Source organism: Eumetopias jubatus, unplaced genomic scaffold (genome assembly GCF_037043125.1).
Source record: "Eumetopias jubatus isolate StellerSeaLion01/CBP00866 unplaced genomic scaffold, mEumJub1_p1.0 scaffold_9, whole genome shotgun sequence".
Taxonomy (NCBI): Eukaryota; Metazoa; Chordata; class Mammalia; order Carnivora; family Otariidae; genus Eumetopias; species Eumetopias jubatus.
The window spans coordinates 126581960-126597526 of record NW_028274815.1 but is presented as its reverse complement, the minus strand read 5'-3'; the positions used below and the strand labels follow the sequence as shown (position 1 = coordinate 126597526).

Below are 15567 nucleotides of genomic sequence, written 5' to 3'. Positions count from 1 at the left end.
AGGTGGCACAGAGGGAGGCAGAAATCTTCTTTTCAGCTGATGGACCAAGCTATTGAAATTTTCAGCCAAACCAGGCACCTGATCATGAGTGTTTGTTTTAAGTTTCGGATTTTGCAGCAGCACAGACATCGTGAAGCCTTCAGCAGCCCTCAGAGACTTCTGCCATCTCTGGGGGGTATAGCATTAGACTGGCCTTGGTTTCCTCCTCTTTAAAATGGGGATGCTGCTTACACTGCAGTACTGTCACGGGGAGTGTTGTGAATGGGCCCGAACCTGCCTTGCCGACGGGTTTGTTAAATCTAGAGCACCATGCAGCTGCCTAAAGGGTGGTGTGTAGAAAGAGGAGGGACACAGGAGAGAAGGCCTTGGAGTCCCCATTCTACATCAGCACTGCAGCCAGGCTGTTGCACCCATTGTCATCTTGCCCTCGCCACGACCCTGTGATCTTCATGCTGTGAGACTGACTCAGTTTTACAGAGGAGGAATTTAAAGTTTGAAAAGATAAAGTTTGCAGTTAGTAAATAGTTGAACAGGAATTGAGCCCCCGTCCGAAGTTTGTACTCTTTGTCCTGCACTGCTGCCTCTTGGCCTTGAACATGGGCTGTAAGCTCCCTCGGGTTCCCCTGCCAAGTGTTGGGATTGTAAAGGTCTGATACCTTTCTTGGTTTTGGGAAACGGATGAGTGCGCGTGTTCCTGAGATGAGGTGATGTGGGGAAGGAAAGCCCATCCCCTGGCAGCTCTTTTTTCCCAGAGATGGATGCCTGGACAGAGTCTGCTGCACACCTGGCCAGGTGTGCATGCGGGAGCTTACAGCCGTGCTGACCGTCCCCGACGCTTTTGCTGAAATCGGTCCCCGTTGCGGCTGCCACCACACCTGTGTTCCCTGGCTCTGAATCTTTGTCCAATTTTGTGTGTGTTTTGCCTATGTCTCAGCTACAGTGAGATGCTGGCATTCACCTTGACTGCCTTCTTAGAGCTCATGGACCACGGCATTGTCTCCTGGGACATGGTTTCAATCACCTTCATTAAGCAGGTGAGGCCTCCAGCATTCCGTCATCTTCCTCCTCCCTTTGTGGCTGGTTGTCCTGTTGGTTTATGGAGAAATGCATGCCGTTCTGCTGAGGGTCGGCTTTCTGTGCCCAAGGCCCGATTTTTCATCCGCATGCTCGGGTCTTCCTGGGGCTCCTGAAAGAGTTGCTTCCCTGTTCTCACAGCGCCTGCTCTGAGAAGATGGAAACAGGCTCTGGGAACTGGGTGTGTGTGGCCAAAGCGGGATGGGATTGTCAGTGAGACTTGGGATGACACCAGCCAGGCCACCAGTAGCAGCCCTGAGCTTCTGATCTGCTTCCCGAGTGCTCCCTTCTCTTTGGCGATACATGTTCATTTTCTCCACCTTAGATTTCTAAGTCTGCCTTCTGTTGACAGATCTGCAAAACAGCCTGTTTGGATCGTCAGCTCGAACTCGGCGGTTGGGAGGGGGTACTTCTACTTTAGCCTTCCTTTCTTCTATAGGAAGGGGCAGTGTCAATTGTCAAAACTGGACTAAAACCAATGAGTCATGTATCCACCGACCTAGAATCACACCTGTCGTTGGCTTGGGACATTGGGAACTTCCTGACGCTGGAGATATTTAAGCAAAAGTGAAATGACCATGTGTCAGGGACATTATAATGGGGGTTGAGAATAATGGGGAGTTACTAGATTACAAGACTTTGAGGCCTTCCTGCCTCCCGAGTCTCTGCTGTCCTGTGTACACGTAGGGGTAGAACATGTGTCGGGAGAAGGGTACATGGAGATAAAAGGAGATCCCAGTTTCAGGAAGATCCTCTGCTTTCTACACTTAGCGTTTTCATGCCTCAACCCTTATTTTGAAAACAAAGGGTTGAGCCCTTAGATTTTGAGGAAACACAGTTGGTGGCTTGGATCATTTGTCATTTGACAAATGGAGGTGCCCGTGCCTAGGGAAATCCTGGCATATTGGCCAGGGTGGCCATAAACCAGATACCACTGTCCACATGGGGACAGCTGCCCCCGTGTGCGCCGCACACCTGGGAGGAGAGCCTTCGTGGGCCAACGTCAGAAACCCAAACCGTCTAGCACTCTTGGGCCCTGGGCTTCCTGACTAACTGGCCCTCGCTGCTGTAGATTGCAGGGTACGTGAGCCAGCCCATGGTGGACGTGTCCATCCTTCAGAGGTCCCTGGCCATCCTGGAGAGCATGGTCTTGAACAGCCAGAGTCTATACCAGAAGATCGCGGAGGAAATCACCGTGGGACAGCTCATCTCTCACCTCCAGGTGTGAGTAAGAGACCCTGCCCCAGCCTCCCTCTCGCCTCTCATCCTCTGGCCATCTCCCAGGCCTCCTCCTTTGCTTGTGTTCCACGCCGCTGGGCTGCTCGTTCACTCATTCATCAGCACATCCACACTGCTGCTGGGATGCTCCCAGGATTTGGACCCGATCATGTCATGCTCCTGCTAAAATGCTCCGTGGCGCTCCTTGTCCCTCAGGATGAAGCTAAGTGCTCCCAGCCTTCCTGTCCCACCACACGCCAGCAGAATTAGATGCTCTCTCCTCTCTGGGCCAAATAGTCTCTCTTTGTACCTATGACAATCATAGAAATCCTTTATTTTTGTTACCTGTCTCCCATTTTAAATTTTGAACTCCCTGGGGAGAAGGACCAATCCTTTGTGGATCCCCTGCTTTGATTTAAGTAGAAGTCAATTAGTGTTTGTTCGGTGAACATTTAGCCAACGAGAGGTATGCCGTAGGGGGTAGCAAAAAATATCTCATAGGGCATGAGCTCAGGCTACCGTCAGATCCCGGCTCTCCGGCACACTGACCAGGTCTCTGCCTTCAGCAGATTACCTGGTCTCGGTTTCCTCCTCTCTAGACTGGGGTTAGTCCTCCCCACCACTCAGACTTGTGAGGATCAAAGGAGATAAAAGATCTTGCATTGTGGCCAGCACAGGATAGGTAATTCATTTCAGGAGTTGTTTGCTTTTCTTTGTTTTCTAAGAAGCTTAACACGGGTGCCTGGGTGGCTCAGTCAGTTAAGCGTCTTACTCTTGATCTCAGCTCAGGTCTAGATCTCATGAGTTCAAGCCCTGTATTGGGCTCTACGCTGGGTGCGGAGCCTACTTAAAAATAAATAAATAAATATAAATGAAAGTAAAAAAAAAAAAAAAAAAACACCAAAAACCTAAGAAGCTTAACACATCCTAAAACATTTTACCAGACAGTAAAACCAGAAGACCTATGAACCTTTTGGAGCACTGTTCCTCTCCTCTCCATTCTTTTCACTTCACTTTAAGCCCTCTAATACAATTCAAGGGGCCTGGACTCCCCCAAACAACATGGTGATACTGTTGACTCCTTTCTGAGTCTTGCTCCCTTTTAGCATCTCGGACGTGGGCAGATGCCGACAAATGCCCTGTCAGTTCCCAGCTTCACTCAGCTCTGCTCCCAACCTGTACCCCCCTCCCCCAACTAATCCAAGTAATAAGAAAGCACAATTTGCGGTTCTGATGTCTCCTTGTCATTTCTAAGGAATTCTTCAGTCTCTGTTTTCATACCCCAAAGCCAAAAAGGTTGTTTGAAGTAAAGGGAACTTTATAAACTCCAGATGGAGAGTTCTGATTTTCCTGACATCAAACTTTTCTCTATTCATTTCTGAATCAGGAATGACCCAGCTGTGTCCCCCAAGGATGACAGAGGAGCATGGCATTTCTTAGGGGTCGGTCTGTGACTATTTTTAGCCCGTAGCTGTTACTAGACATTATGTCCTCTGCTGTTTGGGCTGGGACACTGAGTACCTTCCATGAGACCTCCAGGATGCCCCCCACCTGACCAGGAAGTCTGCCGGGCACCGAGTGTACCCCCAGTGTGGCAGGTGGAGACATCTTGCCAAGTGCTAGGATTATAAGATTCCACAGAATAGTTGTAAATTTGTTTTAAAATGAGACAAGGTTGTAGTCGAAGACTTTGAAAATACAGAAAAGCACAAAGAGTAAATCCTTTGCCCGTTTCCCCACCTCCAGACAGAACCAGTCACATTAAACTGACTGCCCTGCTAGTTGTTTTTTCCATGCATACTTTTAACAGAACTGAGAGCTTACTCTACATACTCTGTGTACCTTGGCTTTTTTACCAAATAATAGCTCTTAAACATTTCCCCATGTTAAAGATTTTTCTAAAAGGGTAGTTCTACATCTTTTTTGTATCCCATATGCCTTTGAAAATCCAGTAACAGTTATAGACTCTCACTTCCTTGGAGAAAATAACACATAGTCAACCAACTGCGTGGAATAATTTTTGCACTGTTTCTAGGATTTACAGACACTCCAAACCCATCCCCAAATCCAGGGTGAAGAACCTTTACAATGTGATTTTTAATGACTTAGGACTTTAATGTGTATAAACAGAGTTGTGATTGTGGACATTTGGATTATTTACTGTTCCTCCCTCCCTCCCTCCCTCCCTCCCTCCCTTCCTTTTCTTTTTCTTTCCTTCCTTCCTTCCTTCCTTCCTTTTTTTTTTTTTTTTTTTGACAGTACTTGAATGAAACGCTTTGCCAATACATCTTGCCCAGCTCCCTGATTACTGTCTTTGGATAAATTGCTATTAGTAGAGTTGCCGGGTCATGGAGTATGCCCACTTTTAAGGCTTTTCAGATGTCACCCTGGATGATTATTTGATTATCATCTGTGAGCGACTGTTGCAGATGCAGCTGAGTGTCCTCTCGCTGGTCAGTGTTCTAATTTCCCTCTGCCTTCTTTCTCCACTGGCACAGCTCCAACCAGGAGATTCAGACCTACGCCATTGCATTGATTAACGCGCTTTTCCTGAAGGCTCCTGAGGACAAGCGACAGGTCTGTGGCTGCCTTTTCAAGCTTTTCATCCGGGCTCTTCCAGGAGAAGAATTGTCTTCCACGCACCCCTTGTTGTGCAGACAGCCATCACATGGCCATTTCCCCAAGCATCCTTCCTCTCGCCCCTCTGTGTCAGGGGCCCTCAGAGCGGCCTTGCTAAGGAAGGCCTGGGAGGCCCAGGTCTCAGGTCAGAGCATGGCCTGCAGACTTTTTCCTCCGAAGGGCCCAAGAGTAAATATCTTTTGCTCTGTGGGCTTATGGCCTGTGTGGCAGCCAGTCAACTTTGTCATTATAGCACGAAGAGCCTCCGACAGTAGGTAAACAAGCGGGGGTGGCTGTCTTCCAAAAAGACCTCGTATACACAGCGAGACGACAAGCCCAGGCTGGTCTTCGTTGCTGACCCAGGCTAGAGGATCGAGAAGGGAGAGGACCCTCTCGGCATCACCGTCCAGTCCAAGGAAAGTGGGACAAATGAGATCCTTACTTAAGGAAGCCAGAGTGGGGGCACTTGGCACGAAGTTTGATGTATAAAGATCCTCAGATTTGAAGCTGCTTTTCTTCCCCGGCCCTTTAGCTGTGCAAAACAATGCACACAGCTCTGTTCTGAGACCTGGTGTCCTCCCCTGTGATACGGGAGCAGCAGCCTATGCCCCGGCTACTGCACAGGGCTGTCAGGAGGAAAAGCCCCCTGTTTTACGAGTGAGGAAACCAGGAATAGGCCGGGCCGGGAAACAAGCACGGACCCGAGCCCAGGGCCCGGAGGTTTAAGTGCTTTTCCAGACTGGGCAGGTTCTTTAACCTCTCGGGTCTCTAACGAAAAAGCCAGATTAGATGATCTCTAAGGGCCCTTCCACCTCTGACACTCTAGATATCTCTGGTTAAAAAGCCCAGGTGGCATACAAAAGAAAGACTATTAGATTCTCTGTCCATACCATGGGCTCTGGAAGTTGAAATTCATGTTGTGGGATCATGAACCAAGCTCTTGGTGGCTTCCCGTGGGAGGACCAGGAGCATCTATGGTTCTGTGTGTCCTTGTCTTTCTTGGATGGCTTTGTTCTGTTAATCTTTCCCTTCCTAGTCCTGTTTTGAATGTAAGCTGACAGCTCATTCTTCCATCTGCTTCTCTCTGTGCTTTTTGCTTTCTGCCGGCAGGACAAGCACCTTAACCCTCTAGACCTGCCTGTCACTGTAAGTAGCACCGCCGTGTGGAAAGGGCCCCAGCTCTCTTCCAGGTGGGGAGGTCAGAGCTGGGCGAGAACCTCTTGTTCTGACCGAGGGGTTCACGGAACTCCAAAACCCAGGGAAAGGTTGTGTGCTGTAAATCTCATTCGTCAGAACAGTCAGGGAACGTGCTGGAGACTAGTGTTACATCCAGGATTAAGGAGACGCCTGCCCCAGGGACTGCTGCCCAATCTTTCCTTTGTAACCTGTCTTTACATAAGTTTGTGGTTCAGCCAGGGGAGATCAGATTCAGAAACAGCCTGAGACTTTCATGTAGATGATACCACGGATACATCGCCTTCCAGCTTGGTATGGCAAAGAGTAAAGGTAAATCCATGTTGCTTTGGATGCGTACTAGACCATAGGAACTTGAAAAAGTTTAGACAGTTGTCAGGAGGGAATTTGCATGCTCATTTCTTGGTTGGAGCTTTAGAGGTCGGCTTTCCGAGGCTATGAAAGAGGATGAGCACTTTCCCCCAGCGCTGCAGAGAAGCTTCTGGTCTAAGGCCATTATATTTTAGCAGTAGGCCAATGTCAATTACCCACTTTGTAAGTTGTCCACAGCAAGATTTAATCTCAAGCCAACCTCCTATAGCTACCAAAGAAGTTTCTGGGCCACCTTCCTCCTCTGCCAGCCCAGTGTGTGCTCAGGGGATGCAAAGTAAAACTTAATGTGCCTGGCAGCGTCAGCCATTTGGAATATGGCTAGAGATGTAGAAGGGAGAGGGAAAGGCCTTTTAGCTCTGAGAAAAATGAGAGTGCTCACAGATACTGCTCCATGGGAGAGGTGTGACAGCTCCCTCAGGCCCATTGATTTAGAATTATCCATAAAATTAAATTAAGTTTAGAAAGTGAAATCATACTAATTAACATGGTAAGAAGCGATGGCTGAGATTGGCAGTAAGAGACAGAAGAATTATGAAAAGCTGTCAGAAAGATTAAAAGCACAGGAACCTTGGGACCATTTTGTTGAGGGAAAAACAGCCGCACATTTTGGAGGTCCTTGGGGTGGCAAAGTGGCAGAATGCACCGCTCTTCTGGGGAAGCCAAGTCCTCGGCAGTGATGAAGTTGTAATTATTGTCGTCCCTTCAAAAATAAAGAAATGTGTATCATATATTTTTAGAGAATTTGTGTAAGAATGGTCAAAACAAGGCCCTTGAAGCTTCGCTCCCTGGAAGACTCCTTTATGTAGGATCCTTTATTTCCTGAGTGTGCTAAATAAATAGTTACTGTCAGAATCTGAACGAAATACAATAAAAACACTGACCCTATTAGGAATTACCCAAAAGCACCAACATGCTGTTCTCCAAACCAGTCAGAAGTGAATCGCAGCTACTTACTGTGGCAGAGCATCTGTGCCCCGGCTCCACCAGGTGTGGCGCTGGGGGGCCGCGGAGGGGGCGCTGGGGCCAAAGCCCTGTCCTTGGGTTGGAGGAGGCCCTTCCAGCCTTGGGGTGGGTATCTGCCTGGAACGGTGCATGGGAACCATCTCACTGCTCTGTGCTCCGTACGCATTGTCCATTGCCCAGCATCTTTGTGACTCGAGTGTCTCGTCCTGAAATGGTCTTTGTTCCCCTTGGAAGATGATGTGGTTGACTGTGCCATTGGGGAGGGACGCCCTATCTGAGTCAATTTGCCCTCCCAGAAAAAAAGCAGGCAGGAATTTTTTAGAGTACAAAATATGTTTGATGGTCCGTGGGGTTTTTTGGTTTTTTTTTTTCCATTTGCCCATTTTTTATCTGAAAGGAGAAAAAATTTCAGAGAAAAAGCCCCAGAGCCACGATATCACTTGATAGTGACTATCAACTTGATAGTTGTCACAGCGGGGTGCCTGCCACCTTGCCTTACATTTGCTTGTTTTTCTCAACAGGATATGGCCAATGCATTTGCACAGAAGCACCTTCGGTCCATAATCCTGAATGTAAGTTCCCAGAACAAGCTGTATTTTTTTACTGGTGATAGCAATTATTACTGTTACTGTAGTTGTATTATTATTGTTGAAATTACTGTTGCGTGGGGAGGGCGCTCAAAGGGAACCTACCAATAGATAGGTGCTAATAAACCCTTGTTAAGCTAGAACGCTTTTTTCTCATAATCCTCTGTAAACAGAGCTGTTTCTAGGAGGCCCTCCCACCAGGAATCCCAGAGCCTCTGAGGAGCTAGGAAGGCCAGCCAGCCGTGCTGTTTGTTGCCCTGCAGCTCCAGCAGTTTTTATCCAGAAGGAATGTGTTAAAATAGGCCCCAAAGAGGAAAGTAACTCGTTCAGCTAACACCAATCAGACCTGAGTTGTGTGGGGCACGAGTAGGAAGGAATAAGACAGTGTGTTTGCTCTCAAAGATCTTCCGGTTCCGTGGGACGGCGCCAGAACACCGTGTGCTTGGTGCTTCCATAGAGCTTCACGGTCTGGGGGATGGAGGAGGAGCAGGTGTCTGGAAGCCTCTAGAGGAATGAGGGCAGGTGAGGCTGAGGCTTCCTCAGCAGACCGAGAAGGGGTGTGTGACTGGGTGGAGGTTGGGTCAAGGAGCAGACGTGTGCCGGGGCTGGAGGCTGGAGCGCAGCAAAGACCAGGTCAAGTAGGGCCTTAGTCTCTCTCCCAAGTGCAGTTGAAGGGATTTCATTGGGATGGTGACATAACCAGGCTGGCATTTAGAAACCTCACACTAGCAGGTATGTGTGTTTCCAGGGGGTGTGGTGGGGAGGGAGGCATCTGGGAAGAGGGCTGACTCCCTGTCCCCGCATGGGGATGTGGGTGGGACAGAGCTGGCTGGGGTGGGGTGGGGGGAGGTGAGAGCTGGGGATCTGGGTGAAAGGGAGGCCGTTTTATCAGTTGTCAAAACCAACGGAAAACCAGGAGGCCACAGTGAAAGGAATAAAATGAGAAACGAGAAGTCAGGTGTGAAAGGCTTGGCAGTTCTGAGCATGAACTTTAGAGTCACCAGCCTCCACTCTGCCATTAACCAATCTTTGATCTTGAGCAATTCACTTAACTTGAATTTGCTTTGATTTGTTCATCTGGATGTGAGGCCTGAACGAGCTCTTATATATACAGTGCTGAGCAGGGTGCCTGGTCCTCGGTAAGCACCCCGCTCACATCAGCAGTTCTTTTACTGTGAGCAGGAGACAAAGGTGGTAGAATTCAAGAAGTGAGCTCTGAGCACTTGCAAATTCAAGCAACGGCCTGCTCTGAACACACAAAGCCCACCTCTTCACCTTGCAGAACCAGCTCCTGCCCACTGGCCGTTTCCCTGGTCAGAGCCCCACCGCCAGCCAGGCAGGAGGGACGCGAGCAGACACTTTGGCCCGCTGCCCGTGAGTCATGCAGAGCGCACAGGTCCCACGCGTGCTTGCCCACATTCCTGAGCAGCCCTCTTAGGCGCTATCCTCTGCATGTGTGTGTTTTGGGGGGGACACTTCTAAGGGAAATGTAATGAATTTCGAGGCTTATTATTTACCTCAGTAGGATTAGTTCCGCTCATTTCTGGACAAACCTTGGAACAAGCGAAGATTCTACGATAGAAGACAATGCAGGGTCAGGACTCAGGACTTAAATGGTCTGCTCCGAAAATGCTTAATCCGTGCTCACTGAAGTCCCAGCAGTTCACGGAGTCAAGCCAAAGAATGCAGGCCTTGAATCCCTCAGCAGTCAAATAGGACTTGAGCTAAAAGCTCTGCAACCGTGACTTCTCAGACAGGCTGAGTGATTACCTCCCCGCTGTGATGTCTCTAAGTTTGAGAAAGGGGGATTCAAGTGAACAAAACCCATATGACATTAACTTTAACCTCTTCTCAAAGTGGTTTGATGAATTATAGAGAGAGGAGAGGAGGAGGGAAGGGTAGGGAGGCATCGGAGCGGCAGAGGGAGGGGGCACGGAGAAAGGAAGAGGCTCAGAGAAAGGAAGAGGCTCAGAGGGAGGCAAAACGAGGTGTGGGGGGGCTGAGGAGACCCCCGCAGTGAGAGGCTGGGGGTGGGTGGCTTGCTAGGGCGGGGGAGGGGGGAGTGGAGAGCTGCAGACAGCCACCATGTGAAGGAGGTGAGGGCCTTAGCACACACTGGTGAGGGGTTAGGAGCAGCACTGCCCGTGGAACCTTCTGCAGCATGGAGGTGCCGTCCAGATTGGGGGCCACTGACCATGTGTGGCTCCTGAGCACCTGAAATGTGTGTAGTGCGACGGGTGAGCTAAACTTGTAATTTTTAAAAATTTCAGTTAAATAGGGTGCCTGGGTGGCTCAGATGGTTAAGTGTCTGCCTTCGGCTCAGGTCATGATCCTGGAGTCCTGGGATCGAGTCCCACATCGGGCTCCCTGCTCCTTGGGAGCCTGCTTCTCCCTCTGCCTCTCTCTCTCTCTCTCTCTCCCTCTCTCCGTCTCTCATGAATAAATAAATAAAATCTTTAAAAAAAAAAATTTCAGTTAAATACCCACATGTGGCTTGTGGCTGCTGTATTAAGCTGTGCAGATCTCGAGAAATGAAGAACACTCTGGAGTCACATGTCGGGGAAAGGAAGTCTAGAGCAGCGCCGTCAAGTGGAAATATAGCACGAGCCACTTACTTCATTTTTTTTTTAAGGATTTTATTTATTTATTTGACAGAGAGAGAGACAGTGAGAGAGGGAGCACAAGCAGGGGGAGAGGAAGAAGCAGGCTTCCCGCTGAGCAGGGAGCCCAATGTGGGGCTCGATCCCAGGATCCCGGGATCATGACCTGAGCCGAAGGCAGATGCTTAATGACTGAGCCACCCAGGCGCCCCCACTTATTTCATTTTAAATGTTATAGTAGTAACAGTAAAAAAGGAATATGGGAAATCAATTTCAATAATATATTTAACTTAACACACTATATCCCAAATACTATGATTTCAGTGCGTAATCAATAGGAAAAAATGGGTAATGACATATTTTACATTTTCTTTTTTTTTACACTAAGGCTCTGAGATCTGGTGTACATTTTACATTTGTGACATATCTCAGTTTGGACTAGCCACCACATTTTAGGTGTTCAGCAGCCCCATGTGGCTGGTGGCTACCAGATTGGACTGCACAGGTCTAAAGACATTGATCTTGAGCCAGAGCAAACTTTAGAGTTACGGAACTTTAGAGCAGTGCTGTCCAGAAGAACTTTCTGTGATAATGGAAATTGATGTAGGAAAGACGTTATTAGGGTTCGAAGCCGACGGCCAAGAAAGAATTCTTGAGACGTCTTTGGTGCAAAAGGGTGATTATATTACAGCACGGGGACCTGTGGGCAGAAGGAGCTGCAGTGGGGTCATGAGGAGGGGCCCATTATATACTTTCAAGTTGGGAGGGGGTTAGGGATGGTGTATGTCTCTGAGGAATTTTGGAAGCAAGGTTTCCAGGGACCTTGAGGGGGCTAGCTGTTGTTGGGAAAAGGTCATTTATTACCGTCTAATAAAACCTGAGTCATGAGACCCTTCAGATGTATATTGGTGGGCCATATGCTTCTGGGATGATTGCCAGCATGTATCTTGGGGGGGGGTTAGAGATAAAGGAAGCTTCCAAAGGAATTCTTATACGTTAAAGTAGACTTACAGGATTGGGGGTCTTGGGGTAGCGGTCAGGCTAGGATTGCCTTTTGCCCTTAGCAAAGTATTAACATTGAGGCAGTTGAGTCCCTAGAGGAATGTCACTCTGCCTGTTTCAAGGACTTGTCAATGGGCTGTAGGTAGTAAGGAAATTGAATAATTTTTCTTCTGCCTTTTTTTCCCACATCAGAAATGTTTTATATCTACTCTATCATTGGGTGGTAGTCACTGGCCACTTACACCTGTTGAGCTTAAAATCTAGCTAGTGTGACCAAAGACCTGAATTTTTAACTTCAGTGAATTCTAACATATACCGAGTGGCTACCATATTGGACAGTACAGCTCCAGAGACACAGAGCTAGACTGAGTGAGAGAACATGAAGGACACGGAGGGAGTGTGTGTGGAAAACTGGGCAAGAGTCTATTTGGGTGAGAAGAGACCAAGAACGATTCAAGATGGCGGGTAAGACAGAGAAAAAGCAAGAAATACGAGGGAGCAAGCCAGGAAGAGCAGCCATTGTGGGAGTGAGAGCAGGACAATAGGAGGCAAGAACATTGCCAGGCGTTGATCAACCCAAGGGACATGGGGAGAGGTAGCATGTGAGAAAAAGAGGTGGGGCGTGAGGAAAGGGGGGAGCCTGAAGTGGGGTGGGCATCAGAGGGACGGAGGTGAGAACTGAGAGGGCGTGGTGGGAGTCCTGGAAAGAGAGGGGGCAGGGCAGAATACAGGGGACACAGGGAGGGGAGCAGACACAGAGCGATAGGAGAGAAGGTGGCGGGAGAGCGTTGGGGGCTGGACAAGGAGCATTAGGTGTCCTCCTTCGTGTAGGTGTCTCCATACTATTTCAAGAAAATGGCCTTTCCTAAAGCCTCTATTTGGTGAGGCCATGCACAACATTGTATTTTTCTATGGGAAGACAAAGCGGAGTCCTCCGCACACACTGTCTGTTGTCTTGGATTGAGTGCCCACTTGGAGGAAGGTCCAGCCACTGAGCTCTGCATCAGAATCGTAGCGGGGCGGCTTCCCTTGTCTTTGGCGTGACCGGATACAGCCTCTGCCCTTGGTTCCACTTCCCCTGCCCAGGGGAGTGTGGAAAAAGGGACTGTGCCCTTGGGGCCTGCAGTGAATCATCTCAGCCTGAATCGAGACCTTATGCTCCGTCCCTTCTAGAACACGAAGTCTCCAAGTTCCGTGTGTGGGAGGGAAACCCTGTTCCCTGCTCAGCATACTTTCTTTTTCACCAGCATGGATGTGAGTCTTCAGGAGAAGAAAATCAGTTCAGCCCTTGCCCCCTGCCTTTGCTTTTTCCAGCATGTGATCCGAGGGAACCGCCCAATCAAAACTGAGATGGCCCATCAGCTGTATGTCCTGCAAGTCCTGACCTTTAACCTTCTGGAAGAAAGGATGATGACCAAGATGGACCCCAATGACCAGGTAGGTGCTCCGTGGGACCAAGTACTCTTGGCTTAAGTTGTAGGCCGTTTGATACGGTGCATTCCACCGTTAGGCTCCACACTGAGCACCTGATGTGTGCCAGGGACTGTGCTCGATTGTGTCTGCAGAAATGGTTTGCGTTGCCCTGGAAACCTGGCGCTACCTCCCTGCCATCTCTTCCCGCTGGGTGACTCTCTGGGCCAAGCCCACCTCTGTCCCTTGAAGGTGGAGGTGATGCCTTCTCGGAGACTGAGCAGGGCCAGAGTCCTGCCCAGGAAAGCCCAATCTGCTCTCTCTTTTCCTTGCTTCCCTGGGTTAGCTGATTTACCTGCTGGCTGTCTGTTTCACTTTTCAGGCTCAAAGAGACATCATATTTGAACTGAGAAGGATCGCATTTGATGCAGAGTCTGACCCTGGCAACGTCCCCGGGAGTGGGCCTGAGAAGCGCAAAGCCATGTATACCAAGGACTACAAAATGCTGGGATTCACTGTAAGTTTCCCAGAGTATGGATCTGGGAGGCCTGCTCCCCTGACAGGAGGTCAGAGGGCACACCCACACAGAGCCCCGAGAACCCCCCCTTCATCATGGTGGCCCTGGAATCAATGACACCAAGAAGCTGGAGGGGCCCTGACACTTAGTTGGCCTTGGCGCTGGGGGGTCACACATTTCCGTGCAGCATTTGGCCCCTTGGAACGAATCCATCTGTTGGAGGGTCCAGGAGGTCAGTCACGCGGGCAAAGAGAGGACCTCTCCTGAAAGCAGCGAGGTGCTTTGAAAAGCAGAAGTGGCTATCTTGTGGTAGGACACACTTGAGGATGGAGTTAATTCAATTAAACACTGAGCGTGCACCTACCCCCCACTCAGCACACAGTACGCTGGGCGCTGGGGAGACGGAATGAGTCGGCACAGTCCCAGGGCAGGAGCTCCCCATCTCGCAGAGATGGTGGGCAGGAAGGAGGTAACACGAGAGCTGGTGGCATGGACAGGAGGGCAGTAGGGCGTCCCCTCAGGTGGCGCTGCACACGGGAGGCTACCGAGTCTGAAGTCCGGTTCCTTGATTTCCCCAGAACCATATCAACCCAGCGATGGACTTTACCCAGACTCCTCCTGGAATGCTGGCCTTGGACAACATGCTGTACTTGGCTAAAGTCCATCAGGACACCTACATCCGGGTAACAGCTGGGGGCCAGCTGGCTCAGCCCTGCCGCCACATGTCTCGCCTCCCTAACCCCCCTGCCTTCCTCCCCCCCCAGATCGTCCTGGAGAACAGTAGCCGGGAGGACAAACACGAGTGCCCTTTCGGCCGCAGTGCCATCGAGCTCACCAAAATGCTCTGCGAAATCCTGCAGGTTGGGGAGCTGCGTAAGTCCCCGCCACCTCCCTCTTCTTTCAGCGACTCCGTAATCAGGAGACTAAGGGCCCTCGCGGTTACAAAGCTAGGTGTCAGTGGGACGGGACAACTAGTGTGCTTTGGGTGGGCAGTCACCGGGTGAGCCGTGAGCCGTCTGATCCGTGCGTACGGGAATCATGGCTGCTGCTTGGTTTGAGTGGGTCATTGCACGTGTTCAGGAGCTGCGCCTCCATCCGTTTGCCCCCGTGTGTCAGGCTAGCCGAGCCTGAGAGAGGGCAGAGCCAGACCAAGAGAAGAAAGCTGAGGAAGTAGAAAAAGGCCCATCCCACACTTTTCACTCGCCTTGGCCTTGGCTCTGCTTTTGTTCCTTGGGACTCGGGTGCACGTGAGTGCCCAGCCTCACCCTCCCTGCTTCTCTTGCTCCGTAGCCAACGAGGGCCGCAACGACTACCACCCGATGTTCTTTACCCATGACCGCGCGTTTGAGGAGCTCTTCGGGATCTGCATCCAGCTGCTGAACAAGACCTGGAAGGAGATGAGGGCGACAGCCGAGGACTTCAACAAGGTCCGTGTCACACAGCTCTGATGCCCACGGCTGGAAGCCGTCACGTGACAGTCGGTGACCACTCTCCGGAGCCTGGGGAGCCCCTGATCTGGGAAACCAGCGTGTCCGCAGCCCCGGGTCATAAGATGCCACACCGGAGAACCTCGGGCCCCTCTGCTTGTGCTTTCTCTGTAGCCTGGAGCAGGGGTCTGCCCCTCAGTGCCCCGGGCCCCTCATGGCCCCAGTGGAGCCAGTACCTGCCCGCCTGTCTCCCGTAGAGGGCAGGAGGCTAAGCCTAACCGTACTAGCGCTGGTTGACTGGGCGCTTGCTGTGTCAGGCCCTTGTGCGGTTCCGTGGCCAGGAAACGTTAGGGCGAGGCGTGGACTGGCAGGATAGGTCCGTCCTGGCAATCCACTCAGTCGTTCCTGACGCACACCCAAGTCCCCACGCTCCGCGGAGCACTCACTGCTGGGCCTTCCAACGCTGACGGTCCAGAAGCTGCTCAGCTCATTGTAAACAATCTGCGAGGTATGAAGACGAAAGTTCTCTGTAGCTCCACCATCCAGTGATGACCACGTTCACGTCTCCCTCTAGTCTTTTCTCT

At 50.4% G+C, this 15567-nt stretch overlaps 1 protein-coding gene across 5 annotated transcripts in view; it reads left to right on the top strand.

Moving 5' to 3' along the window:
• The window catches only part of ELMO2 (engulfment and cell motility 2), a 39078-nt gene that overhangs the window by 16616 nt on the left and 6895 nt on the right, over window positions 1–15567 (top strand). For all 5 annotated transcript variants that reach the window (XM_028121851.2, XM_028121853.2, XM_028121852.2 and 2 more), the window contains 9 exons: window positions 935–1034; window positions 2147–2298; window positions 4791–4869; window positions 7962–8012; window positions 12944–13066; window positions 13422–13556; window positions 14135–14239; window positions 14321–14429; window positions 14847–14983. In XM_028121851.2, the coding sequence (XP_027977652.1) occupies window positions 935–1034; window positions 2147–2298; window positions 4791–4869; window positions 7962–8012; window positions 12944–13066; window positions 13422–13556; window positions 14135–14239; window positions 14321–14429; window positions 14847–14983 (991 nt within the window). The remainder of the gene's footprint in view (window positions 1–934; window positions 1035–2146; window positions 2299–4790; window positions 4870–7961; window positions 8013–12943; window positions 13067–13421; window positions 13557–14134; window positions 14240–14320; window positions 14430–14846; window positions 14984–15567) is intronic.